Source organism: Paroedura picta, chromosome 2 (assembly GCF_049243985.1).
Source record: "Paroedura picta isolate Pp20150507F chromosome 2, Ppicta_v3.0, whole genome shotgun sequence".
Lineage (NCBI taxonomy): Eukaryota > Metazoa > Chordata > Lepidosauria > Squamata > Gekkonidae > Paroedura > Paroedura picta.
In genome coordinates, this window is record NC_135370.1 from 123,425,222 (window position 1) to 123,451,821 (window position 26,600).

General features: G+C 43.8%; 1 protein-coding gene across 9 annotated transcripts in view; it reads left to right on the plus strand.

The window, feature by feature from the left end:
- The window catches only part of ATG13 (autophagy related 13), a 36,761-nt gene that overhangs the window by 6,506 nt on the left and 3,655 nt on the right, over positions 1-26,600 (plus strand). For 2 of the 9 annotated variants that reach the window (XM_077322355.1, XM_077322353.1), the window contains 15 exons: positions 873-953; positions 1,401-1,520; positions 2,857-2,903; positions 6,295-6,435; positions 9,749-9,789; positions 10,232-10,328; positions 10,610-10,708; positions 11,508-11,601; positions 14,903-15,001; positions 18,990-19,100; positions 20,248-20,387; positions 21,792-21,909; positions 22,175-22,252; positions 22,415-22,531; positions 25,760-25,888. In XM_077322355.1, coding sequence (XP_077178470.1) covers positions 873-953; positions 1,401-1,520; positions 2,857-2,903; positions 6,295-6,435; positions 9,749-9,789; positions 10,232-10,328; positions 10,610-10,708; positions 11,508-11,601; positions 14,903-15,001; positions 18,990-19,100; positions 20,248-20,387; positions 21,792-21,909; positions 22,175-22,252; positions 22,415-22,531; positions 25,760-25,888 — 1,512 coding nt within the window. The remainder of the gene's footprint in view (positions 1-872; positions 954-1,400; positions 1,521-2,856; positions 2,904-6,294; positions 6,436-9,748; positions 9,790-10,231; positions 10,329-10,609; positions 10,709-11,507; positions 11,602-14,902; positions 15,002-18,989; positions 19,101-20,247; positions 20,388-21,791; positions 21,910-22,174; positions 22,253-22,414; positions 22,532-25,759; positions 25,889-26,600) is intronic. The other 7 variants (XM_077322356.1, XM_077322358.1, XM_077322359.1 and 4 more) reach the window with 7 other exon arrangements.

The window sequence follows — 26,600 nt, forward strand, 5'->3', positions numbered from 1 at the left end:
CGGCAGGGCAACTGCCCACCCGCGCATGCGCAGCACTTTTGCTGCGTGATGCGCGGGCGCGGCCCTGATTCCCTCTCCCCCCCTCCCACAGTAAGAAGCTTCCCGGGCCGCAAGCTTGCGGCCTGGGAAGTTTTTTACTGCGGGGGGGGGGGGGGCGGGGAGAGGGAGCCGCGGCCCGGAGCCATGGCCTTCGCGGCCCGGATGCAGATCTTGCATGCAGATCTTGGGGCCAGCTTCTCTTTAGCCAAGCTTTGGCAGGCTCTGTTGGATAGTCCAGCAATGCCAGCAGGGATTGGCTCCTGGGCAGACTTTGTCAGGTAATCCAGTGAAAACTGGGCTGCCCAGTAGAGCCTGCAGGGAGTATTCTCCCCGCAGGATCAACTCATTGGTGCACTCTGTTGGGCAGTCCAGTTTAAGCCAGGCTTACCAACAGAGCCCCAGGCAGGCCTGTGGGGAGAGGTTTTTTTTTTTTTAAGGATTGGCTTGCTTGGTCAGTTCTTTTGGCCAGTCCAGTTTAAAGGGACCACCCCAAAGAGCCCCAGCTGATATTTAGCAATTTTGCTGCTGCTTTCCCTGCCCCCCCCCCCAAAGTGTTTTTCAGTTTGGCTCTAATTGACCCAAAAAACCTCAGAATTTCCGGGGGGAAAAAACAGATCTAAATCTGCCTGTATTGGGATCCTGGAGAGAATCAAAAAAATGTCAGGTCCAATAGGCCCAAACTGTAAAATATCTGGTTAGAAGATAAACACACTCTTAGCCTGATCCAGGAGAAACCTAGGAGAGGAGAAAGACATTGGCCATTTTTGGTTTCCCACTGAGGAGAAAGGCAAAGCTTAAATGAAGCAAATAAAATACGTTTTTTTTCCTTTCAGACTGTACAAGTGATTGTCCAGGCCCGTCTTGGAGAAAAGATTTGTACTCGATCATCATCCTCACCAACAGGCTCTGATTGGGTAAAAAATATCCCTTCAAACATTCCCATGTTTTAGTACTTGTTTTTTTCACATGCCATAAGATTCCAGCCTCTTGTGAGTCTAAATAGAGAAATGTAATAATTCCAAGTAGCTTATTATTTAAGATATTTTTATCTGATTCTCTCACTAATCGTTCCTGTCATGGCTCACAACAGTAATTATAAAACTGTATTGAAACAGTACTTGAAATTATCTCTTAGCTGCTTCCTGTTTAGGAGATTTTAAATGCTTGTGGCATTTGAAAGGATCTAATAAGCTGAAATGGCAAGGAGCTGTCTTTCTGTTTAACAGCAATATAATTGGAGAAACTACAGGACGGCTATAGTGATGTGCAGTGTGTGAACAACCAGCGGATTTTATGCTTGAAGTTCTTGTCAGGTTTCTCAAACACATTTCTGTAAAATAAAACCAGTCTTCATTTTGCAGTTCAACCTGGCAATCAAAGACATACCAGAAGTTACTCATGAAGCAAAAAAAGCCCTGGCAGGACAGCTTCCTGCTGTTGGGAGGTCGATGTGTGTGGAAATCTCTCTCAAAACCTCTGAGGTAAGCATAAACAAAACTGGTATTCTTTACTGTTGTCATTTTTGAAATGTGCTTGTTTGTTGTTTGCTTTGTTTCTTACATGTACTCACAATGTGCTTTCTGGTGATTTGTTGACTCTGTTTGGAGTCCTCTTTCCTTGGCATCCCTCATTATTGTATATATAATATTTTCTTAAAGAAGATGGATTTTGGACATTTGAAGCATTGGATATGGTGCAAAATGCCAATCACCGGGATGCCTGTAACATCACGATTACTCCGTCCTCCAGGACTTTCTCCAGTCCAAAACCCTCAGCAATTCATTTAAGGCCTGTATCATTGAGGACTTCAAGCTCCACAAATTAGAGATTCCACCTGGGATTACAGTTCATTGAGGAGTGCTGCCACTAATGTATGCCAGGCATGCTGCAGCGGAGGAAGCTTGTGAAGCAGCAATGTGATCATCCATCTCAGCCTTCTTTAGGCACTATATAGCTTAACCAACATATAGCTCAACCAACACTGTCTTTGGCAGAAGAGTGCTCCAGCATATTCTAGATTAGTAATTTATGATACCCTGAGTATGAGGACACTGTTCTGGGAGGTCCCAACAAGATGTCCTTTGCCTCAGAGGAAGAATGGACCATTCGATACTTACTGTAAAGAATCATTCTCATTTTAGGAAAGGAGGAAATCCCAAAGTCATTGTCAATCAAGCTAGCTGCAGATTTTCTTCTTGTCCTGTTTTTTACTTACATGTTTCTCTTATTCCATGTTACTACTTTTGAAGTGTTTTATTCTGCTTATGAAGGATACTTTAACTGCTTTTGGAAATACCAGAACTGAGAAAGTGGGTGACTTCCACAGCAGAGACAGGAAGAGGGGGAAAGTTGTTCCTGCCTTCATGACTGGAGGGAGGGAATCACTCACCTTGTCCTCAGAGGACCCTTCATGGAAAGCATCCAGTGGTTCATTTTTAATTATTATATTATTGTTTAATAATATTATATTATTGTAGCATAGGAGGATGAGACAAACTGGTGAAGAAGTCAGCATTTGAAGAACAAAGATGAAAGAAAGTTGTGTTTACCCTACAAGGGCAAAAAAATCTAGTTCCAGCTCACATCAAATTTAGTTTATTCACATGTGACTACTCAAAATATGCTCCATGCATTTTTTTATGAAACAACCATGAATCCATTAGGTTGAATACCACCAGCTTTTCCACTGATGAAACAGGAGAAGGGATTCCTTTTGACCACCAAATACTATGTTGGGGATTATGAAATCTATTTACACAAATGCACTTAAGATTTAATTATACCTATTTGTTTAAATATTCCTTTTTTTCATCGCAGGGGGATTCCATGGAGCTGGAAATTTGGTGTTTAGAAATGAATGAGAAGTAAGTATGTGCTGCTGATTCTTGCCCAGGAAGTAAATATGTCATGACTTCTTAAAGTGCAACCCTAAATCAATGGGATTAGAAAGGTGTAATTGTTTAGGCTGCTGCTGTCAATCACTAACTTTATAAGAGGCCTGGTACACTATCTATGAATTTCACCTAGGTGTAGTGTTTAAGAGCAGCAGCTTCTAATCTGGCAAGTTGGGTTTGATTCCCTACTTTTCCATATGCAGCCAGCTGGATGACCTTGGGCTCGCCACAGCACTGATAATGCTGTTCTGACCGAGCAGTAATATCAGGGCTCTCTTAGCCTTCTGTTGTGGGGAGAGGAAAGGGAAGGTGAATATAAGCCACTTTGAGACTCCTTCGGGAAGAGAAAAGCATTGTATAAGAACCAACTCTTCTTCTTCTCTCAGATTCACCTACCTCGCAGGGTGTCTGTTCTGGGGAGAGAAAAGGGAAGGTGATTGTAAGCCACTTCTGGTAGTTAAAAGCAGGGTATAAAAACCAACTCTTCTTCTTTCTCTGCCTGCATTTTTAAACAGCTAGGAAAGTGGGGGTAAAATGCATCTTTGTTATGTGCAAATGATCAGAGTTTCAGACATTTCTTCTACAAAAAATGTCTGGCATTAACATATTTCCAGAAATGGTTCATTATAATGGTTCTTTATGGGTTAATTTCTAGTCACTTTCTACATATGTTTCAAAAATGCAAATAAGGGAAATAACTTGGAATGTTATCCTAAGAGAAAAATCTACCACTAATACAAATCTGATGGACATAAGAGTAACTACTGGAGCAGGGAGATACAGGTACAGTTTCCAGAACTTATGGCTGGTAATGTCCTTTAAAATGCTGGGGAGATTTATTCAAGGATCTTTCAGGGTCACATCTGTTGAATAGCTAACTCTGTACTGTATTTTAGCCCTATAAGTAGTACTGTTTAGTGTCCTTAGATGTATACAAAGCACAAAGTAGAAATCCATTAATCTCACTCTAGCTTTCCTATATCTTAGCTGATATCTCCCTGTACTAGGGTTGGGCTCTTTGGCGTCTGAAGCGGCCGGTCTCTCCCGACTCAGCGAGCACCACGAGGTGGGGGAGGGGAGGCACGGGCGTCAGCACGCCGGTTCATGTGTGCGCCCACCAGCGCGCTGATGCCTGCGCCTCCCCCTCCGCAACACAGGTGTGTGTGTGCGCCTGCGGGGCACTGACACCCGCGCCTCCCCACCCCGCGTAGCGCTGGCTGCACCGGGAGAGACCAGCCGCTTTGGGCACCGAAGCGCCCAACCCTACTGTTGGGTGTGTGCATGCATGCTGCATGAAAACCGATTTGGAGTTATTTATTAGTTTGTTTGTTTGGACTTACATCCTGCCGCTCTCAGTAGACTCATGGTGGCTTATATGAAAAACAAATTTAAACTCCATTAAAACAGTCATAAATCCCCAATACCATAAAACCCATAAAAACCCATAAAACGGTGGCATAATCCCCAATCCTTCCCCAATCTACAATCAACCGTCACAGGTGTAGGATTGCCGAGTGGTATAGCCTTGGCCAGAGGAGGGGCTCCAGTTGTCTCTGATTCCCAGCCTCAACCAAAGGCCTGGTGGAAGAGCTACGTTTTGCAGGTCCTGTGGAACTGAGACAGCTCCATCAGGACCCACAGCTCTTCTGAGAGCTCACTACACCAGGTCGGGGCCAGGACAAAAAGCCCAGGTCAAGGCCAGGCGTGCTTCTCTGGGGCCATACTTATTCTCCTAAATATGAGTATAGTCTTTTTAAAATTGCAGATCAATGTTTTAATAAATTTTGCAACCAGTTAGCATACACTGTTGTTCAGGAAATATGTGAATTACAAAATTAGAGACTTGGTTCAGCCTAAAATCACATATAGAAATGATTATTTAAATCAATCTACTTTATTCTGAAAAGACTAGATATTATTAGAAGGCAGAAAGCTTCCAATATAAATCATCCATCTTACCTATGCTAATTTACACTGTTTACAGTTTTGCAGCAGAAACAGGAACCAGATTAATTGCATTGAGTCAGCGCTTGGTGATTTTGAGTCTTAGTTTGTGATTCAAGGAAGGTATAGCAACCCTTGCTAGGTAAAGGTAAAGGTATCCCCTGTGCAAGCACTGGGTCATGTCTGACCCTTGGGGTGACGCCCTCCAGCGTTTTCATGGCAGACTCAATACAGGGTGGTTTGCCAGTGCCTTCCCCAGTCATTACCGTTTACCCCCCAGCAAGCTGGGTAATTTTACTGACCTCAGAAGGATGGAAGGCTTGAGCCGGCTGCTGGGATTGAACTCCCAGCCTCATGTGCAGAGCTTCAGACTGCATGTCTGCTGCCTTACCACTCTGTGCCACAAGAGGCTCTTGCTACAGATGTTTAAAAAGCAAACCAGTTGGACAGTAGGGAACTCACAAGGCCTTGGGATGGTCCACTTGCCCTGTTTCTCTTCTCCGACAGCCCTCCTTCCTTTTCCCTCTTTCTGTTTCCCACCTGCCGAGCAACCTACCTTTTATCCGGCTTTCAACTTCAACTGAATTTACTATTTCATTTATATCCCCCACTTTTCAACAAAGGGCACCTAAGGTAGCCTGCCTCACTCTCCTCTCCTCCAGTTTATCCTCACAACAATTTGGTGAGATAAATTAGGCAAAGAATGTGTGACTGGCCCAAGATTCAAGTTTCTGTACATAGTTGAGTGGGGTTTTGATCCTGGGTCTCCTAGTTCCTAGTCTTAAACTGTAACCACTATACAGTGCCAACTTTCAGGAGGTGACAGTTTTTGAACAGTAGTAAGCAGCCAGGCTTAGATGAGTCATGTAAGTCACATGGCAGCAAATTGCCTGGTGGTTGCATCTGGTCTCGGCCAAGATGAGTCCTCCCTCAGAGGCCAAAACAGCGCTGCAAAGTTCCCTTGCCCTGTCTTTATTGACAGAAATCAAGAGTTGTAGGCTGGTGCTACTGTTGTGGTTGTCTAGCAACCCCACAGAACCACCAAGAAGGCTTTTATTTTTTAAAGCAACAGGCACTGCTTCTATTACTATGGGGATTGTAACCCCCAGAATAATTTTTGTCAACTTTCAGATTTTTCTGCAGAACTGGGCTTTTCTCCAGTTTATAGAAAGATATGGATGTTTGCTTGGTCCCAGTCACTAGATGCAAGTATCCACAGATGGACCATGATGAGAATTAGATATATTGATTCCCTTACTATGAAAAGATTTGTATGCCATAACTTTTTACCATAATGATATATTGTTATTCCAATTGTCTGTAATATGTCATTCTAAGGGAAAGCCTAGTCTATATTGCTATTGTTTTTACCTTTTCATTAAGAATGTTGAACTAACTGCTTCTGTTTGCTTTCTAGATGTGATAAAGAAATCAAAGTTTCCTACACTGTGTATAACAGGCTATCTCTGTTGCTGAAGTCTTTACTTGCCATAACCAGGGTGACACCTGCCTACAGACTGTCAAGGAAACAGGGTCATGAATATGTAATATTGTACAGGTAATATGGACTCCAATATTCCATCAAAACAATAGAATTATGGCACATATGTGTCCTTTCCACCCTCCACTTTTAATTTAGATTTATCTATCTTTCGGTTTTCTTTTATTCTAATAATATACCCATATGCTTAAATTCTTCTTTTCATTTGCATCCAGCAGATATGCTTTTGCCTTTCCTTTTTTTGGTGTTCGTATAAAAAGGGCCCCCATTTTTTTCCCTTCATCTCTCATCTTAAAATTTGACCAACATTTGTAATGTGTAACCTTTTTTATTTCATTATTCTTATTTGCACATTCTGGCTTGTGAAATATCCAAATTCCTGTAGCCTGCTTCAAATTGCACTGCAGAAATTGAATTAAACCTCAAAAAAGTTTAACTTTTAAGTCCTGTTTGCAAGTACTGGTCCTCTGAGAGCTTTGCGTATAATTCAGATTAGAATATATTTTGTCTTCTATTGATAATTGGGTGAAGGGCTTTTGTAGGAGCCCCAATAAATTATGGAGATTGTTTAGCAATACTGTATCTCCCTCTCATAAAATCATAGAGTTGGCAGGGACCTCCTGGGTCATCTAGTCCAACCCCCTGCAGAATGCAGCTCTTAAACTGTTCTCCCTCAGCTCTTACTCTGTTCTTTGAACAAAAATGGCTGGAGGACCTGGCTTCAGTTTACTTCTCCATTCTTAGTGCAATGCTAGCACAAGAAAACATGAGCTGACCAGTTTAGAGGATCAGGCTTTATAGACTTCTATAATAATAATAATAATAATAATAATAATAATAATAATAATAATAATAATAATAGTTGCCACAAGTAAACCCTGGAAAACAACAGTGTATAAAGGCATCTTTAACTGCTCGGGGAGCAGTATCATATTTGGCTAAGGCTGTTGGGGATGGAGAGTGGGTGAGGCCTATCTGGGTGAAGGCCTGGACAGGCCAAGGCAATCCGGGAGTTCTAGCCAGTTGGGAGGTGCAAAGTGCCTCCTGATCCCCCCCACACAGGGATCGTTGTGAGGTGCCGCCATCACTTTGCTCTTGGCCGCTGGCTGAGAAGGACGTGGGGTTAGTGGTGTGCACTGGGAAGCCGCCATACATCACCAACCTTCCTGTGCTAGCTCACCCGCAGATTTAACTCCTTATGGTAGGCCTGGGGTCCTCTCCGTGGCCATGCAACCGCTACTCCCCTCCCACAGCTGTTGCCCTTCACTCCAGCCTGCCCGCCGCTTTCACGCCTCTGGCGAAACACCTGTTCCAGAACACCGCCACTCCCAATGGCCCGCTTGCTATTGCAAGCTCGCTGATTTTGGGGCAGCTCTCTGTTGACATGGACCACTGTACTCCCCCCCCAACAGCCCAGGACAACGACACCCTGCCTCCCTTCTACAAGGGATAGGAGCCGCTCCTCGCTTCCTCCACAAGCCCCACACCACCAATGCCTGCCTTGCCTGCGGACCTCTGGGACCACTGCCACTTTACTGCGACTACCTCCAGCACTAATCATGCTGTTGCACTGCTTTCCCATGGCCCGCCGCAGAATCAACCCCCAGGGCCCCCCCTTAAATGCTGACCAAACAGCGAGTGCAGGTCCCGGCCCCGCTACCCCGTGGCTTCAGTTGCTGTCATGCCACGGCTGACGTTGGGATGCCCTTTTACGGGTGGTCCTTGGGGGTTGCCTCCACGCCCGTCTGTAGCCTCTGGGGAAGTGGTGCCACTGATGGAGTAGCCTGGTCTAATGGCGCCGGGCCCCTCACTCACCGACTCACCCCACCCACATGCCCTCCCCCCCAAATACCGACAACACGCTGACGCAAGGCACCGCCCACATGAACCCAGGGCTTTGCCCGCCATGCCGCTGCTAGCCATCTCAATTCCCCCCCCCCCCAAAACAAGCTCTACTTGCTTCAAAGGGGCGCTCCACTATCTGCTTCGCTCTGTACATTTCACAAACCCCTGCCGACAGCCAGTGATGGGGTGCCACCATTGCGATCATACTTGAACTTCCCTCCAACTACTCCCCTCCTCCTTACCTGCTGGCCTATCATCACTATGCCATTTTGCGCCACACTCCATTTGAGGGTGGCCTGAGATGGTATCCGCCATGCTGCTGCCATTCCACGCCAACTCTGCTCTACCCTCCCAGGGTCTACTACTCACATCTATCGCCCTGCCTCCACCAACCCTCGACATGCCTGGTGTCTCCACGGCGCTGCTCCCCCCACGCCTCTGCGCAGCCTTGAGCCCTGCCTACCGGCAGCCTCTGTCATGGCAACTGCCCACTCAGCTGTCTGCACAAATCCTTTGCCCTTCCAACACCTACCCCCATCCACTCCCCCAATCAACGGTGAGTGACCCACCTTCTGCCAACTCCGGGGGACGTGACCCTTCGCCCCCTTGCTGGAAATTGCACCATCAGATGATAAATGCTGCGCCCCCCCTTTCCCCATGCCTTCCCTGAGCCTTTCAAGCCATCTGCCCCACCTCTCCTTGGCCCTTTTAATTCCCCTTTGCCACTAATACTACTCTTCTGCTCTACATGCCTTCTTTCCCTCCAGCCACCATGAACGCTTTCTCCTACTCATCTTTCTCTTTCTTTTGTGCCCTCACTCCTCTCCATCTGCTGCTACCTTCCTCCCTCTCTTCTCCATTCACTCTTTAACTCGGCCACCTCTGGCCCACCTCCTTACCCTACACCTGCCTTCCACCCCCTCTGCATTCTTCCCTTCTTTTCTCCCTCCTTGCAGATCTGTCTCTCTCCACAACTCTCTCCTCCCTTCCACCCTTTCTAGCTCCCGTTGTATTTACAAGTATTTAAATCTAGTTCTTCAATAAAAGACCTACCTATTGCATCCTAAATGATATTTCTGGATATATGGGGAAGGGTGGTTATAGGTATGATATAAATAGTTCAGCCTCTTTTATTTTGTAAGAGATCTAGCTGGATATCTTTTTAATGAGTATGAATTTTGATTACTACAGATCTTGCTTGGGTAGTGGGTCTTGAAATTGCTTCTAAATTGTCATGTAGGAGAACAATAGAGATTATAAACCTTAAGTCATTCTGAGTATGACTAGGATTTTTCTGGTTAATCTTTTTTACCAATTAACAGTTGTCTCATCAAAATATTTACAGTATATTTGAATTTTCTGCCCGGTTATGGATAGCCTGGGGCAAATTACTCTTTCTCACCTCTCTCTGTGAAAGAGAAGATCCAGATTGTAAAGCACATAATCATTCATACTGTGTCTGGCTTTGTACTGCCTGATAGCCTACATCTAATGTACTTTTTATCTCTCTTTTCCCCATTTATAGGATATACTTCGGAGAAGTTCAGCTGAGTGGCTTAGGAGAAGGTCTGTTTGGGCAATTTGGGCAACAAATTGTGTTGTACACAATTTATATTAGCTTCATAAACAATTAAAATGGAGAGATAGGAGGGGGAGAGATAGGAGGGGGAGAGAAGAAATACAGAATAAGAAATTAATTGGAAAAACAGAATAAAGGTAGTACTTAAGTTGCTTTAGGGAGCAACAACAGGACAGGAAATTAGTGTCATTGCACCATTTTTAGCAAGAGGATTTTTCACTCAAGGAAGCTGGAAATCACTCGTTTTTTCTGTTCATTTTTTAAAATTGTATTTTGCAAGCCGTGTTAGGTATCCACTAGGGAGAAAAGCAGTAAAATGTAAATACTGTTATTTTTACGTTTCCGTATGAGTATATGTGCTGCTGAAGTGAGCACAATTTATGTAAAATGATGATTATTATGTTGCCAATTGCTCTTCTGCCTCTGTAGGGTTTCAGACAGTCCGTGTTGGAACAGTGGGAACTCCATTGGGCACCATCACTTTGTCTTGTGCCTACAGAATCAACTTGGCCTTCATGTCCACAAGGTGAGGAAATCATAGTCAAGCTAAACCATCTTTTCAGAAAGACAGTTTTTAAGCACACAGCCTGGGGTTCTTAGATCTTGCTGTGTGGTGGTTTTCAGTAACTGAGTTATACTCCAAACCACCAAATGCCTTGTTCATGTGTGGAGTTGCAGGGTGGAATTCTGGTGATGCTCTGCTCCCCAATACCCGAGGCAAAGAGTAGCCCAGCTGCCAGAACTGGGGTTGCAGCAGAGAAGGGAGAAGAGTCTTATGAATAACACCATGTGCTTGTTGCATTGCAGGCAGTTTGAGAGGACCCCACCTATCATGGGGATTATCATTGACCACTTTGTGGACCGTCCCTATCCCAGCTCCTCACCCATGCACCCCTGCAATTACAGGTGAGGAAACATGACTAATAGATAAAGGCACAGTCATCCTCAAATATAGAGCCTTTACAGCATGCAGTGCTGGGTGGGGAAATGGATGCCAGTCCTGCTTCTGCTGTTATATGGAGTGCATGAGAACAGTCTGCATTTCCTCTCCTGTTAGTGATTAGTGGATGGAATATGGCCCAGAGGTCTCACACTCACTTTAGCTAGTTAATGTGAAGATTCTTTTGCATCATTAATGATTTACCCGATTATACCACTGTGAAGGAAGAAACATCTTACTATACCAAATGACATGCAAGATAAAGCTAACATAAAAGTCCATTTCTGGATTTGCATGCTTGTGTATCAGATGGAAAGCATGCATGATTCAGAACTCTTCACACATTGTAATAAACAAAACTTAGATCAAGGGCTGGAAATAGTTTTCTTTCCTTAACATTTGCTTAATAGTTGGACCAACAACAAAGGCAAAGAAATGAAACTGTCTTTTATTACCAATCCATCTCTGAAGCTATTTCATAGAATAGATTTATCAAGACTCTTCCTCCAGAAAACAAGTCTTCTAAAATAGGATGAAACATGGAAGAATCGTGTTTCTTCCTCCTTTAGGGAAAATTTCTGGATAAATCAGAGCTGAAAATTCCTAATCACCCCAGCAGAATTTTCTTCAGTACTAAAAGAGTTAGAGCTCCTACATAATTCTCCTTTCAACTCCACTTGGATCCTTGGCTACATTGTCCTTCTCTGTCTGCACTTTATTACTGAATAGTCCCATTTAAAAATGTATCTCTTCCTGTTTTTACAGAACAGGTGGCGAGGAAGCCACAGTAACATACCCATCAGTAGAAGACTCTCAAGAAGTCTGCACCACCTCTTTCTCAACTTCTCCTCCATCCCAGGTATGAGGCTTTTCAGAGACAACTCTAAGTTTCCCAGCACATGTTCTTTAGAGCAGCGGTCTGCAACCTTTTTCACGTTGCGGGCTGCTGCCAAGGGGGTGGGGGGAGAGGGCGACCCAGGGTCCATGCAAATGCACATGCGCTGACCTGCCACATGTGTGCATTTGCACTCCCAGGGGTGCAAGTGCGTATGCACGGCGGCTCTGCGCATACGCGAAACTGCCACACGTGCACATTTGTGCCCCCCTTGTGTGCAAACGCACATGTGCGGCAGGTCCGCGCATGTGTGTTTTTGCTGTCGGCCACGCTTCCCTCTCCCCCCCTTCCACAGCAAGAAGCTTGCCGGGCCGCAAGCTAATCGGCTGCGTTGGCGGCTGATTTGCTCACGGCCTGGCAAGTTTCTCGCTGCAGAGGGGGGGACGGGGAGAGGGAGCCCCGGCCCGCTGCCGAGGCTCTTGTGGCCCGGGAGGTGGGGACCACGGCTTTAGAGAAATAGCTGTGTAACCATGTTTGATTGGAGAAAATGGTTTAATTTATTGACAGTCATTCTATTTACTTTTATTTTTGCAGACTATTTTGTAAGCTATAAGACAAGTACAGAAACGATGATTACTGCAAATTAAATGTTAGTGAGATAAACATACGCACATTTTACCACTACAAGAATTATGTTGTTTTATAGGTTAAAAAATACAGTTTCACATGTGTCTTTTGTGTCTTGACTTGATTATGCAGAATAGAATTTAAGACTTTCTGCAGTCTAGCTGATTATACAGTCTGCTATTTATTTTTAAATTCCCCATACTGTGAAATACTTAAGAATGGGCTGGTACTTTGCAAACTCCTTGGATAGGCCCTAGAAAACTGCTAATTCTGAACAGGCTAGCAAGAGAGCCTTTACAGCTATATAGCAAACACTAACACAGCACACAGTCCTGGTGTGGAAACAAGATCCTGAGTGCAGATTTTTACTTGGGATTTACTATGAAAGCACTGCTAGTATCTTAGACTGTTTCATGCAGCAGTGTCACTTTCATTGCCCCAGCAAAGACAATGGATCGTTCACATGGCAATTGTCCCCACATTTTCCTTAGCTTAGCCCCTTGCAGCAGCCATTCCCATCACCACTGGAAATCTTTCTCTGGCTTTTTCAAAAAATCAGCAATATTGCTAGTGTGCGTGAACTTTATGATTATCTGTCTACTAAAGTGATACTCTGTGGCTCTTTGGTATGTCACCTGTGATTCTTCTGAGCATCATTCCCCAATGTGGTACCCACCCCATGTTCTAGGGAAGTGGGTAAGATCATTGCCAAGTGAGGCTTGTGGTCAGCCATTAGTTCCCAGCTGCTACTGAAGAATTGGTAAGCTGAGAACCTCCCTGAGCTGTGGGCCTCATGGCAGAGATGTAAGTAAAGGGCCCGTCCTCTCTAAGAATTCCTCACCCTTCTTGGCAGCATCTGGATTTTTATCCTAGAACCTAGAAAGCCATTAGGAGGAGAACAGGTCCATTTGAGAGAAGAGAAAATAAAAGGACAACCACGGCAGTTGCTTGGGAGAAGGGCAAGGTGGCCACAGTGACACAGTTGCTCAAAGCAGTCTGCCCTCTTCTGGAGGCCTTGGCAATCACACTGTCTAGGCTGAGCTACTGCAGAGCAGGAAGCCGTTCCCTCATTCCAGGCACACAAGGGCTAGCTAAGGTTCAGCAGCAGTAGGGAGGACTTTGGCCTGTTCAGAGGCACCCTGGAATTATATATATATATATATATATATATATATATATATATATATATATATATATATATATATATATATATATATATATATATATATATATATATATATATATATATATATATATATATATATATATATATATATATATATATATATATATATATATATATATATATATTTGTATACACACATACACAGACATGTAGCTAGTCAGACATATAAAATATTAAAAAATCTTTTATCTTATTGTACATGTGTGTTTGATGGGGTGATGCTTAGGGCATACAGTAGCTATGTGGATCCCTTCACTGCATTCTCGTGTGTTATTTATTTATTTATTATGTTTATTGACCGCAACTTGTGGTGGTTTACATAAAAATATTAAAAACCACCTAAAACCCCAGTACATCGACCAATACTGGCAGCAAAAACAATCTACCACAATGTCCCCCGTGCCATCTCTTCAACCCTGCCTCAGCAGTCACCATTGACCTGGAGGGTGTTCACTGACGGTATCTGGCGAGGGGGCTATAGAGGGAAGGATGCGATCTTTCTAGCCTGGCCTCAACCAAAAGCCTGGCAGAATAGTTCCATCTTGCGGGCCCTATGGACAACTGATAGCTTCATCAGAGCCCTCAGTGGTGGCATAATCCCCAATCTTTCCCCAATCTATAGTCGACCATCACAGGTGTAGGATTGCTGAGTGGTATAGCGTTGGCCAGAGGAGGGGGCCTCAGTTGTCCCTGAAACCCAGCCTCAATCAAAGACCAGTCAGAAGAGCTCCGTTTTGCATGGCCTGCGGAACTGAGACGGCTCCGTCAGGACCCTCAGCTCTTCTGGGAGCTCATTCCACAAGTCGGGGCAAGGACTGAAAAGGCCCTGGTTGAGGCCAGGCATTCCTCCGGGGGCCAGGGACAACCAGCAGATTGTATCATTCTTCCTTGCCATGCCACATATACACATATAATAAGACATAACAGCACTTATAGAGAACAGTCCTCCTCTTCCCAGTCCTCCTTCCCCTGTCCTTAAGAACAGAATAGCTGGCTTGTTTTTAGTTCAGTGGAACAATTAACAGCAGTCAGAAGTGACTTGATGGCATTTAACATGCAAATACATCCAAAAACTGCAAAAGTTCACTGCCTTTCTTAAACTGCTAAACTTAACCCAAATCAAGATTATTGGGGTCGCTGGTATGTTAAAGGTGCATGGAAGGTTTGAGTGGCTGCCACTTTCTATGGCTTCCTTTTCCTTTCTCCATTAACACCAAGGATATTCAGCCTAGTCATCACCAATGCTGGTGTAAATTCAAATGCATCTGAATTTGGATTAGAGCCTCAGCTAGGATTGACCAAGGGATAGTTCTACATGTAACAGCTGGCAGTTTTTCTGACATTTTCTGACACCATTATGCTGCCATTCTGTGGTCTTGACATGTGTGGACATTTCTAATAAGTCTGCCCACCAACTCTCTTCACCAGCATTCAGTTCATTAGTTTTTTCCCCCTCTGGTCCTTTTCTTTCTCTTATTTTTCTGTTTTCTTTTGTGTGTCTGTCTTGTTCAGTGTGTTTTTACTGTTACTAAAGCAACTTTTCAGACCCCTTCTCCTTTGGTGGTGGATACCGTGAAGGGCCCTATGATGGGGCTGGCTTTCTCACATCAAGTGAGTTCATAGTAGAAAACAATGTATATGGCTTGACAATACCTTTAACACTAGAGAAAAAGTCATCATTAATTTTTGGTAGGAAATAATTTTGCTTGAACTTTATCCTAATGATATGAATGTACTGTGCAATAGGCAAAATAAAAAATATGCATACAAATTCAATAAAGAATTGTTTACAGACAGCAGATGTCTTATTTAAGATCTTATTTAACATCTTCATGTGCCCTCTTGCTCAGCTGGTGCAGAGGTTTGGGCTGGGTTGCCACCAATGCGCAAATGACAACCAGCTCTTCCTCCTGACTGCCCTGAATCTCCCCCATAATCCTTAGCCAGATGGCTGGAAGCGGTGACAAGGTGGCTCAAACAGAGTCGTTTGAAGCTCAACTCTTCAAAGTTGGAGGTCCTGTTGCTGGGACCAAGCAAAGAAGTGCGCCTACACAACATGGACAGAGTGCAGCTGTCGATAGCTCACTTCTCCAGAAACTTGGGTGTGATCCTTGATGCTTCCCTCTCAGTGGAGTCACAGGTCACGAAAGTAGCATGGCAGGCCTTTTACCATCTACGCCAAACCAAGCCACCAGTACCATACTTGGCCCCAGAACACCTTGCCACAGTGATCTATGTGCCGGTCACCTCTAGGCTAGACTCCTATGCAGACCTGCCCTTAACCTTGATCTAGAAACTGCAGCTAGTCCAAAATGCTGCAGCCAGGATCCTCACAAATACACCTTGGAGATCCCACATCCGGCCTGCAATTAAACAACTCTGCTTGCTCCCAATTAAATTCTGGATCAGGCTTAAGGTCTTGGTAATCACCTTCAAGGCCATTCGCAGTCTGGGCCCAGTGTACCTGCAAGATCGTCCCCCCACCTATTCCCCCAAGAGAGCCCTACACTCCACCACCACCAACTGGCTGGTGGTCCCTAGCCTCAAAGAAGCATGCCGGACCTCAACCAAGGCTATAGCCTTCTCAGTCCTGGCCCCCACCTCTCCACGAAGAGATCATGGCCCTTCCTGAACTACCACAATTCTGAAGGGCATGTAAAAGGGAGCTCCTCCACCAGACATTTGGTTGAGGCCAGCCCCCCCAAACATCCCCCCATGATCTGAGCCTTCGCTGACCTCCCACAGGTTCATGTTATAAGTTGAGAGTTGTTTTCACACTTTGAATTTGTTATAGTGTTTTGTTATAATCTCTTATGTTCAATTTTGAAACCACTGTTATGTTACTATCACTAGATTTCAATGTATACCCATGACATTTTATGTAAACCACCTTGAGCCTTATGGGAGAGGGGTATAGAAATTTAATAGGTAGGTAGGTAGGTAAGTAGGTAGGTAAATGGACGGGTGGATGGATGGATGTCTTGTACATTTTACTTGTAGAGGAATTATAAAAAGAATTGGAAAGTAATTGTAGAGTTCACAAAGGAAAGTTATTGCTTGTACAGAAATTGCAGAATTCTCAAAAGAATCAGAAAAGTAGTTTCTACCTTAAATGGCTCTTGTTCAATTCACATTGAACAATATTGTCTGTGATTTAATAGAACCTCAAAGATACTCACACCCTATAATATGGTGTGATAAGTTTCTTTTGGTTCAACAGAAATTTGACAAGTGATCACACATTCAATTTATGTGTGTTTAATATAATTACGACTCAATCTACTGTGTCCAAATGGCTCTGAGTGATCTGTCAGAGCCATTTGGGCCCAGTAGATTGAGTCGCAGTGATATTAAATACACATAAATTGAATGTGTGATCACTCCAGCTCTACCCCACCAATGGAGAGAGGGAGAAGTGGCCAGCCCCAAAGAGGGGAAGAGTGAGAGTCAGCCTGCCCGCCCAGCACTTAAACCCTCGCAGTGATATTAAATACACATAAATTGAATGTGTGATCACTTGTTGAGGTTCTATTTGAGGGTGTGAGTATCTTTGAAGTTCTATTAAACCATAGACAATACTGTGAATTGAAAAAGCAATATGTTTCCTTTGTGAATTCTACAATTACAACTGCTGCCTGTAAATAATTCTTTATTGAATTGTATGCATACTTATTTATTTATAGAAATCTAAATAAATTTTGCCTATTGCACTGTCTGTTCTGGTTTCTAGTCTTTTCAACTGTGTAATCCCATTATTTTTATCCCAATGAGCCTGATCAACATAAAATGGAATTTGGATTTGTTCCCATATATGGTTCTTGATAACTTTAAAAACAAATTACGCAAGTATTTGTTTTGTAAATTGTTGCACCTGTTGTTTTATCACTGAACTTCAGTTTTGCTGGTATCTAATGCCTACATGCTGTGAAGAAGATGGAGCTAATATTTAGAAATTTCTTGATAGCTTTGTGGGAAATGAGTTGTTCTAGAGATCTGTGATATTTCACTGTTGGCTGGAGTTCAGTCAATAAGCTGTGATTTTAACTCTGAAGAGATGAGAGGTCACAGACAAATGCACCAACAAAAAGAAGGAAAAATTATGCTTAAATTGAATTACACAGAGAGAGAAATGTTGTTGACAGGAACAGAAAGGAAATTGGGGAGGTATGGAACATAGGTGGGAGGAAAAGACCTCTCTTTTCTTCCCACCTACAGGAAAGAGGGGAGTTGCGCATGGCACAGTGAGCCTAGTGTTCGGACTGGGTGGGGCCAGCCTAGTTGCAGAGGGTTTAAGTGCTGGGCGGGCAGGCTGACTCTCACTCTTCCCCTCTTTGGGGCTGGCCTCCCTCTCTCCATTGGTGGGGTAGAGCTGGATTTTCCAGGGCTGGCTTTCTCTCCTAATCCCCCCCCTGACAGCATTAGATTCAGGTTTTATCAACCAGAGTGGACTAGTTTGGGTTCACATTTGGTTAGCCCTGGGAATTCCTGGAAAACAACTTTGCAATAATAATAATGGGAAATGACTGCAACTATTTCACTTACTCAGATACCACAGAGCTCTCTGTTGCATTCTTGAGAGCATTATGATTGGCTTTCAGTAGTATATTCAAAAGAGTGCTTACATGTTCATGCATCCTATTAGCATACAGAGCTGCTGAATTGTGTCCTTTAGAATAAATTAAGCAAATCAATATGTATGTGCATGTATTTGAATATTTTAATTGTAGTCTTTAGTTGCTACGGAGTCTAGAACTCTTTTGCAAGGGACACAGAGAGAAACAGCATAAAGAGAAAGGAGTGTTAAAGTAATAAAGTGATCAACCCCTATACTGTCTGACTCTCTTGTGGGGAAAGATGGTGTCAGTAATAATATTTTGATAGGGAACTTCTTGGAATTGAATATGCTTTAATACTGAATATGGATATGCTTCCGTACTGAAGGAAGGCTAGAAAATGCCTGCTCAGATGCCTTTTCAAATGGAGGTTTCTTAGGAGGAGGTTGTGGGGGGGGGGGTTCTTTCTGAAGAAGTCCTGCTCACTGTATTGCTTCATTCTGCTTTATTTGTCTACCAGGCCTACTATACAAAATGGGATTTGGGGGGTAGTGTTTTTATTCTCTGATATGTTAAAGAGGTACAGTTCACATCATTATTTTTCTGTACTATTATCCTTCATATCAGTATGCTGTCAAAGTAAATATTGTAGCTGCTCCTAGAGATTTTAAGTGATTTCTCTATATCATGGGAGAGCTGTCACTTTCCCCATAGTGTCCTCTAAGTTCTTTACATTACATTAAGGGTATCTCCATAATTTCTAAGATGCATATGTCATTTTAAAGAAAAAATTATATTTGGAATTAGTTTTTAGTAATCCTAAATACTATTTTGAAGCAAATTCCAGTAAATCAGTGGTATGTTTTCTTTGAAGCATGTGTAGGATTGATGTGTGTTTTAGAATGAGAAAAGCGCAGTTCCAGAATAGTTATTGACCCTGCAAATCTGACATTTTCCCGCTGGCCTTGTCCGGTAATTCTGAAGAATATTCAGACTGTGAGGTTTTCCCTTTCTTTCCTGTTTCCTTTTCCCTTCTCATTTCTTAGCTCTCCAGTTCTCGTCTTTCTTATCAGCCTGCAGCCCTGGGAGTTGGATCCGCTGACCTAGGCTACCCAGTAGCCTTTGCTGGTGGCTTGAGTGCGGCACATCCCCACCAGGTATTCTTAGAGGCCACTAAGTGTCTCTCTTGCATAGCTAATGCTGTCTCTTAAAACAGTTGGCATGCTTCTACACCCATTTAATCATACCAGTAAAGGTTCTCGGTTAATCATTATTTTTCAAAAATGAACTGAAAATACCCGAGGAAGCTAGCTCTGCACTGCTCTTTGGATTCACAATCAGTTTGGTTTTGAGGGCAAAGATACCATGCAGTGAAGATGCTACAGAACCCAGCTTTGTTCTCACCGATTTAATTGCAGGTACTCTGGAAGAGAAAGATTTTTGTGTACGTCTTATGTAAAATATCCGCCAAAAGGCACTAATTTATCTAGGTCATCTGCATGCCAGCTCTTCTAACTTAGAAATGTATAACTCTGCCTAGGACAGCACTGTAATTCTCAATAGGCATATCAGAATTATAGAATTTTATTTCATCTTTTTAGATACTCACCGACAGTTCTTACCTGAGCATATTCATGGAAGAGATTAGAACAATTTGTATGATATGACTTGTAGTACTCTGGTGGCAGGAACAGCATGGATTTTAATCATATGACATTTAAGGGTAGTGATATTGGATATTTCATAGTTCTAAATCATATGTTCTGATAATAAAAAATGTATGAATTCAAATAATTTAGAAGCAAGGAAAAGTAATTATTTTAAAGAAAATTACCCCTTGGACTTTCTTTCCCCATACCATTGTCCAAAGATTACTCATAGGGTACAGTTAGAACTGAGCTACATGTAACATGTACCACAAGTTGAGCAAGTCCTTCCTTTGAAGTTTGGTGAACAGGCAAGCCTGGAGTGGACTGTGGTCAGGCATGGAGGGAAGGTGGAACTGCTGGCTGGCCTTCTCTATTTATTTCTCTATTTCATTACTCTAGCAACTTATCTTCTGTGTTTGTCTTCATCTCCTTTCAACTTGCCTCTATATTTGCCTGCAATCCTCTTCAGATACCTTTACCTGTTACCAGTGTTCTTGATAGGCAGTGCCAATCAGTTCCTGTGATGAGTGTAGCCCAGTGATCAGTTGTGCATCATTAAAAGCTGAACAATCACTGTCTTGAAAGCCACAGAGCCAAGAGTTCCTCTTAATCTTTTGTCAAACTAATAGAAAAATCTCTCATTTGGTCATTCCAGTTGATTGTTCCAGGGAAGGAGGGTGGAGTGCCCCTGATTCCCAGCCAACCAGTTCATGGCACTCAGGCTGATCATGAGAGAATGGTAACATGCACCCCATTGGATGGGGGCCACTACTCTGCAGTTACTCCATCTAGTAGGTAGGTATTCCACCACTGCCTCAATTATTCATACAGTTACTAAAAGTTTTTTAAAAGAAAAAAAACTACATGGAAATAAGTGCTTTTTAAAATTTATCAGTAATTTTGGGTGAGGAAGGCCTCTGGAGGAGCTTTAACTTTCTTCTGAGAAATACAGAAAATATAAATAACTTTTATCTTTTTATCAGAACATTTGTGCAAAGGCAATTTTGTAGGGGGGTGGTTTTTTCAGACTTTTACAGTAGTTGGAACTCCAACACAAAGATAGAACAGAGATGCCATCCATCTGATCTGAACCTCTTAATAAAACAGTAAGATGGTGCTGTGAGGAGTTCGGATTCATCGACTTTTCTGGCAATGCATACTGGACCCATTGGTTATAATGAGTGGTGGTTTCAGTTGTAAGTTCAATTTTCCCTAAAATGACTGGTTGCAGGTATTAAAGTGTAATAGGAGCTTCTGACAAAGGAGGTGCCTCACTCTTGTTGTTGTTGTTGTTAGGTGCGAAGTCGTGTCCGACCCATCGCGACCCCATGGACAATGATCCTCCAGGCCTTCCTGTCCTCTACCATTCCCCGGAGTCTATTTAAATTTGCACCAACTGCTTCAGTGACTCCATCCAGCCACCTCATTCTCTGTCGTCCCCTTCTTCTTTTGCCCTCGATCACTCCCAGCATTAGGCTCTTCTCCAGGGAGTCCTTCCTTCTCATGAGGTGGCCTCACTCTATTAATATTTTATTTCCCAAAACAGCTTGTTTTAGCCTCAAGCTAGTCATATAGACTTGGCCAGTGTTAACATTACCTCTGCAGTTTTGTTGCCAGGGAAAGTGGTTGTGGTTGCAGTGTGTGTATTTTCTGATTAGAACTCCTGTTCATGTGCCTATATTGTCCCTCTCCACATCCACACCTGCATCCTGGAGTACAGCCCCAATGGGCTCCGAAAGGCTTGAAAGTGTCTACTGGCCCTAAGAGACCTTTCCTGTATCATTACCCTCTGCAGTGGGTGAAGACTCCTTTGTTTTGTTTAGCATTCCTTCACTGACGCTTCTTCCTATTTGTCTGTTTCATTAATTATCATTTTTCATCTTTGTATGTAGTTTTAAAACTTGATTTTTCCCCCATCGTTTGCCACTTTGGGAACCCTACGTTGGTTGGAAAGGTGGCTTAAAGTGATTTTTTAAAAAATTAACATATAAATAACATGGCCCAATGTCTCCCCAATGAAAACATCCATAGAAATAATAACTAAAAATTACTGAACAAGAATTCTGATATGATTGTACAAAGGAAGGAAGTCTAAAAGAATATTCTGCCAGAACTGAGTTTTATAGCTATATCAGCACTTAGGGTTGGACCAGAAGGATACAATGAAAAATAATCTGGACCATCTCTCTCATCTCTCAGTGAAGACACAGAAACAGTATCTAACAGCAGTGAAGGGAAGAGCGGCTCCCCACATGATCTCTTGGAGACCATCTTTGTCAGGAAGGTGGGAGCCTTCGTCAACAAACCTATCAACCAGGTATTTGAAGCTCATTGTGGCAATTTCATGATGTTCTGTTTTTCTTGACACAGAAGGCAGAATTCGTTATTGTTGACAACAGGCCCTCTCACTGTTGGCTGCAAACTGAAATACTTCATGCATCCTTTGGATTTCACCCATTTCTGATTTTGGGTTGGCCATACTTTCAGTCCTCGTACCTTTAAAGATTTATAGCAACATGCTGCGTTCTAGGTGAAAAAGCAGTAATTGACTGAGAAACAGAATCTCTTTTGAATCTTTTCAGGTGACCATGGCCAGTTTGGACATTCCTTTTGCTATGTTTGCTCCCAAGAATATTGAGCTTGAAGATAATGACCCCATGGTAAGAAATGACTGGCTTTCTCAGTTCCCCGTGGTAAGAAATCGCAGGCCTTCCCAGCAAATTTCTGACTCAACATTCATATACCTAAAAAAATCACACCTGCTTAACTTTCGATTGCTGTTATTTGAATGAGTTGGTCTGACACCTTAATTTCTTCTACAGGTGAATCCTCCTGATTCCCCAGAATTTGAGTCTCCCCTTCAAGGCAGTCTACATTCAGTGGGCTCCAGCTGTAGCAGTGGTGGGAATATCCATGATGATTTTGTTATGGTTGATTTCGTAAGTCCTTGAAAGCCTATATGCATATATGTCTTTTTGGTAAAACAGAATCTAAGTGCTGAGGCAAAAGTAAAATGGAAATTGATTCATTGAACAAGGCTTTGTCAAGGGACAATAATGGGTCCTAGGAATATTTCTGTTAAAACCAATGCACACACCCAAGATAGATGTTTCCAGTGGCCAAGAGAATTATGTGATATTGATATTTCCTTGCATTCACCATCCCGACACTAGAGTTCAGAGCAGCAAGGTTTTGGAAGTACCAAATATGTTGTAGAATCATAGCACTGGAGCCCAAATGTTATTTGGCTCTGCTTCAGCTGTATTATTGTCAACCTCTCTCTGTTATCGGGAGAGTTCCCTCAGAGGCTCAAGGCAGCAGTGGTTTTCCCTCTTTTGAAGATCCATCACTGGGTCCGCGGAGCCCAGCCAGCTACCACCCAGTGTTGTATCTTGCATTCCTGGGTAAGGAAGTTGAAAGGGCTGCTACAGACTAGCTCCTGGCATTTTTGGAGGAAAGTTCGGCCTTGGATCCATACCAGTCTGGCTTCTGTTCTGGCCATGGGGTGGAGAACATGCTGGTCGCTCTGCTGGATGATCTCCAGTGCCAAATGGATCGAGGAGGATCGGATATTCTTGTATTATTAGATCTATCGGCCGCATTTGATGTGGTCTATCACAAGATTTTGGCCCTCCACCTTGCTGACATAGGGATAGGAGAAACAGCCCTTAAGTAGCTGACCTCCTTTCTTGAGAACAGGTCACAGAGGGTTGTGGCAGGGGAGAGTTTATCTGATTCTTTTGCACTACCTTGCGGGGTGCCACAGGGAGCAGTGCTCTCCCCTGCACTTTTTGACATCTACATGTGCCTTCTTGCTCAGTTGGTCCAGTTATGAGCTGGGTTGTCATCAATATGCAGATGACATGCAGCTCTATCTGCTGATGGACAGCCAGCCAGATGTCCCCCCAGAGTCATTTGCCAGCTATTTGGAAGCAGTGGCTGAATGGAACATGAAGTCGCCTGAAACTCAACCTCTCCAAAACAGAGGTCCTGTGGCTGGGTCGAAGGGGACAGGATCAGGAAGCACACCTTCCCTGCCTGGACGGGGTGCAACTAACATTTGTGCCTTTAGGCAGGAATCTGGGAGTGTTTTTGATGCATCACTATCCATGGAGGCTCAGATCACTGAGGTAGCCCACACAGCATTTTTTCATCTGCGCCCTACCTGTCCTCTGAACACCTGGCCACTGTGATCCATGCAATGGTCATTTCCAGATTAGACTTCTGCCACTCGCTCTAAACAGCCTAGCCATGTCCCTGACCCAGAAACTGCAGCTGGTACAGAATGTGGCTGCACGAGTCCTCACTAAGTCACCTTGGAGGGCTCATGTCCAGCCTTTGCTCAGACAGCTGCATTGGTTGCCAGTCTGCTATCGGATCAAGTTCAAGGTATTGGCCCAAGGCTATATGCGGCTTAGGCCCTGCTTACTTACGAGACCGCTTACCTCCTTATGCCCCCTGCAGGGCCATCCATTCTGCAGGTACAAATCTGATGGTCCCGGGGCCGTGGGAAGTGCGCTTGGCCTTGACCAGGGCCAGGGCTTTTCAGTCCTGGCCCCTACCTGGTGGAATGAGCTCCTAGAAGAGCTGCAGGCCCTGACGGAGCTCTCAAGGTTCCACAGGACTTGCAAAACGGAGTTCTTCCACCAGGCATTTGGTTGAGGTTGGACTGAAGCTCCAGGGTATTCAATTGGGTCTTCCCTCCCCCTGGCTTCCTGGGCTTGGTGCTAGACCAAACCCAGATAACAACTAACCCAGCCTACTATTATCACTATCTTAATGGTAATTGAAATTGTAATCTTGGGGGATTTTGTGATTGTTTTATGGGGTGTTTTCAACTGTTATGTTTTATTGTTAACTGCCGCGAGCGAGCTTGTAGGGAGCGATGATCTATAAATCAAATAAATAATAATATGTGCAGATTGATCACTACAGACTGACCTGTAGTATAGAACAGTGGTCCCCAACCTTTCTGAGGCTGGGGACCGGCAGGGTATCAGGCCGCGCCCGCACGGGCCGCGCATGCGTGATGCGCGGCCCGAACCTGATTTCCTCTCCCCCCCTCCCGCAGTAAGAAGCTTCCCGGGACGCAAGCTTGCGGCCTGGCAAGTTTTTTGCTGCGGGGGGGGGGGGGTGTGGAGAGGATGCCGCGGCCCGGCACCGGCTGCAGCCCGCAGGTTGGGGACCACTGGTATAGAAGTTTACATTGGAGCAAAAGTAGCATTCAACAATAGAAATGTTCACATGACTCATATGACACCCATGAAACAGGCTTTGACAAGGAAATAAAAATGAAGTGAATGATCATCTTTTTGCAGTACAGTGGCACTACCAGATGAAATAATTAAATGTATTTTATGAATGGTCTCTTTCTAACTATGATAGCAAAGAGGCCTGCTATATACTGCTTATCTGGTGAGCCAGCACGGTGTAGTATTTAAGAGCATCAGATCTAATCTAGGGAACTGTATTTGATTCCCCACTTCTCCAGTAGCAGCCGGCTGGGTGGCCTTGGACCAGATCTCAGAGCTCTCTCCACCTCACAATGTGTCATGAACCCCGATTCATGCCAGTTTCGTTTCCTGAAACCTGGCAAGGCCAGGCATTGGAAAACTGTAAATCTGTCCTTTGGCTCCAAGACTCCCCCGCTTTCCCAGCGGGGTGTCTCCCTCCCTCTTCCTTATCAAACTGTTCTTGCGACCTTGCATGGACAGCAAAGACTCAACAGAAATATAGCTGTATAGATTAGACCTGGGCCACCTGGCCATCTGTGAATTCCAGCACCTTTGGTGCCCTCTGCTCTCCCGCCGAAATGCCTATGTTCCCCCTCCCCTGTCGAGAGTACCATATAACTGATCTGAGGTATTTATTGTTCTTCGTAACTGCCAAGATCTTTGATATGGAGATCTTGGCTATTTCCAGTGATTCTGTAGTTTCTGTTTAATAAAGTTATTCCTTGGACTTTCAACCACCTGTTGGATCTTGGATGTCTCTTTATCATGGACTCTACGGGCTGGGCTCAGCTTGATTCCTGACACAAGGTGCCTGTTGAGCACAGAGGAAGGGAAATGTGCTTGTAAGCTTCTTTGAGAGTCCTTCAGGTAGTAAAAAGTGGGTTACAAACAAGTTATTATTCTTCACCAACATCTGTATCTTCCTCATTTTAGAAACCAGCATTTTCTAAAGATGACATTCTCCCAATGGACCTGGGGACATTTTACCGTGAATTTCAGAATCCACCTCAACTTAGCAGCCTCTCAATTGACATTGGGGCTCAATCCATGGCAGAAGATCTGGTATGGCAAATTTGATTCCACTTTGTAAAGGACATTGTTTCCCACAGTGTTATCTTCAGTACCTAACTACCTGAAAAGCTTTATAAGACAGAAGAGGGATCACAGGAATAGGTAATTTGCAAGTAAGTTAGGACAACTGCAAATGATCTTTTAGGCCCCCCCTCCCCGATACACCAATTTGGGGATAATAAAATTATAGTAGGGATTTCTGAAGCTCATTAGTATGTCTGAAGGGCTATACAATCGCTACTATTAGTTCTTGTGGTAGATGTTGGTATGCCTCAAACCCTAGTCCCTTGGAATAAGACAAAAGCAGGCCTCGTATAAGAACACTTTTGATGGATGCCTACAGCAACTACAAAGAGTACTTTTTGTAGGCTGTTAATTTGTGAAGTGTATGCTTTTGCTGCATGATGGATCTAAGGTACCATTATAACCTCAAGGTTTCTCTTCATCGGGTTAGAATTTGCACTTGCTTTACAGGAAAAAGATGAATCATAGAATCATAGAGTTGGAAGGGGCCATACAGGCCATCTAGTCCAACCCCCTGCTCAACGCAGGATTAGCCCTAAGCATCCTAAAGCATCCAAGAAAAGTGTGTATCCAACCTTTGCTTGAAGACTGCCAGTGAGGGGGAGCTCACCACCTCCTTAGGCAGCCTATTCCACTGCTGAACTACTCTGACTGTGAAAAACGTTTTCCTGATATCTAG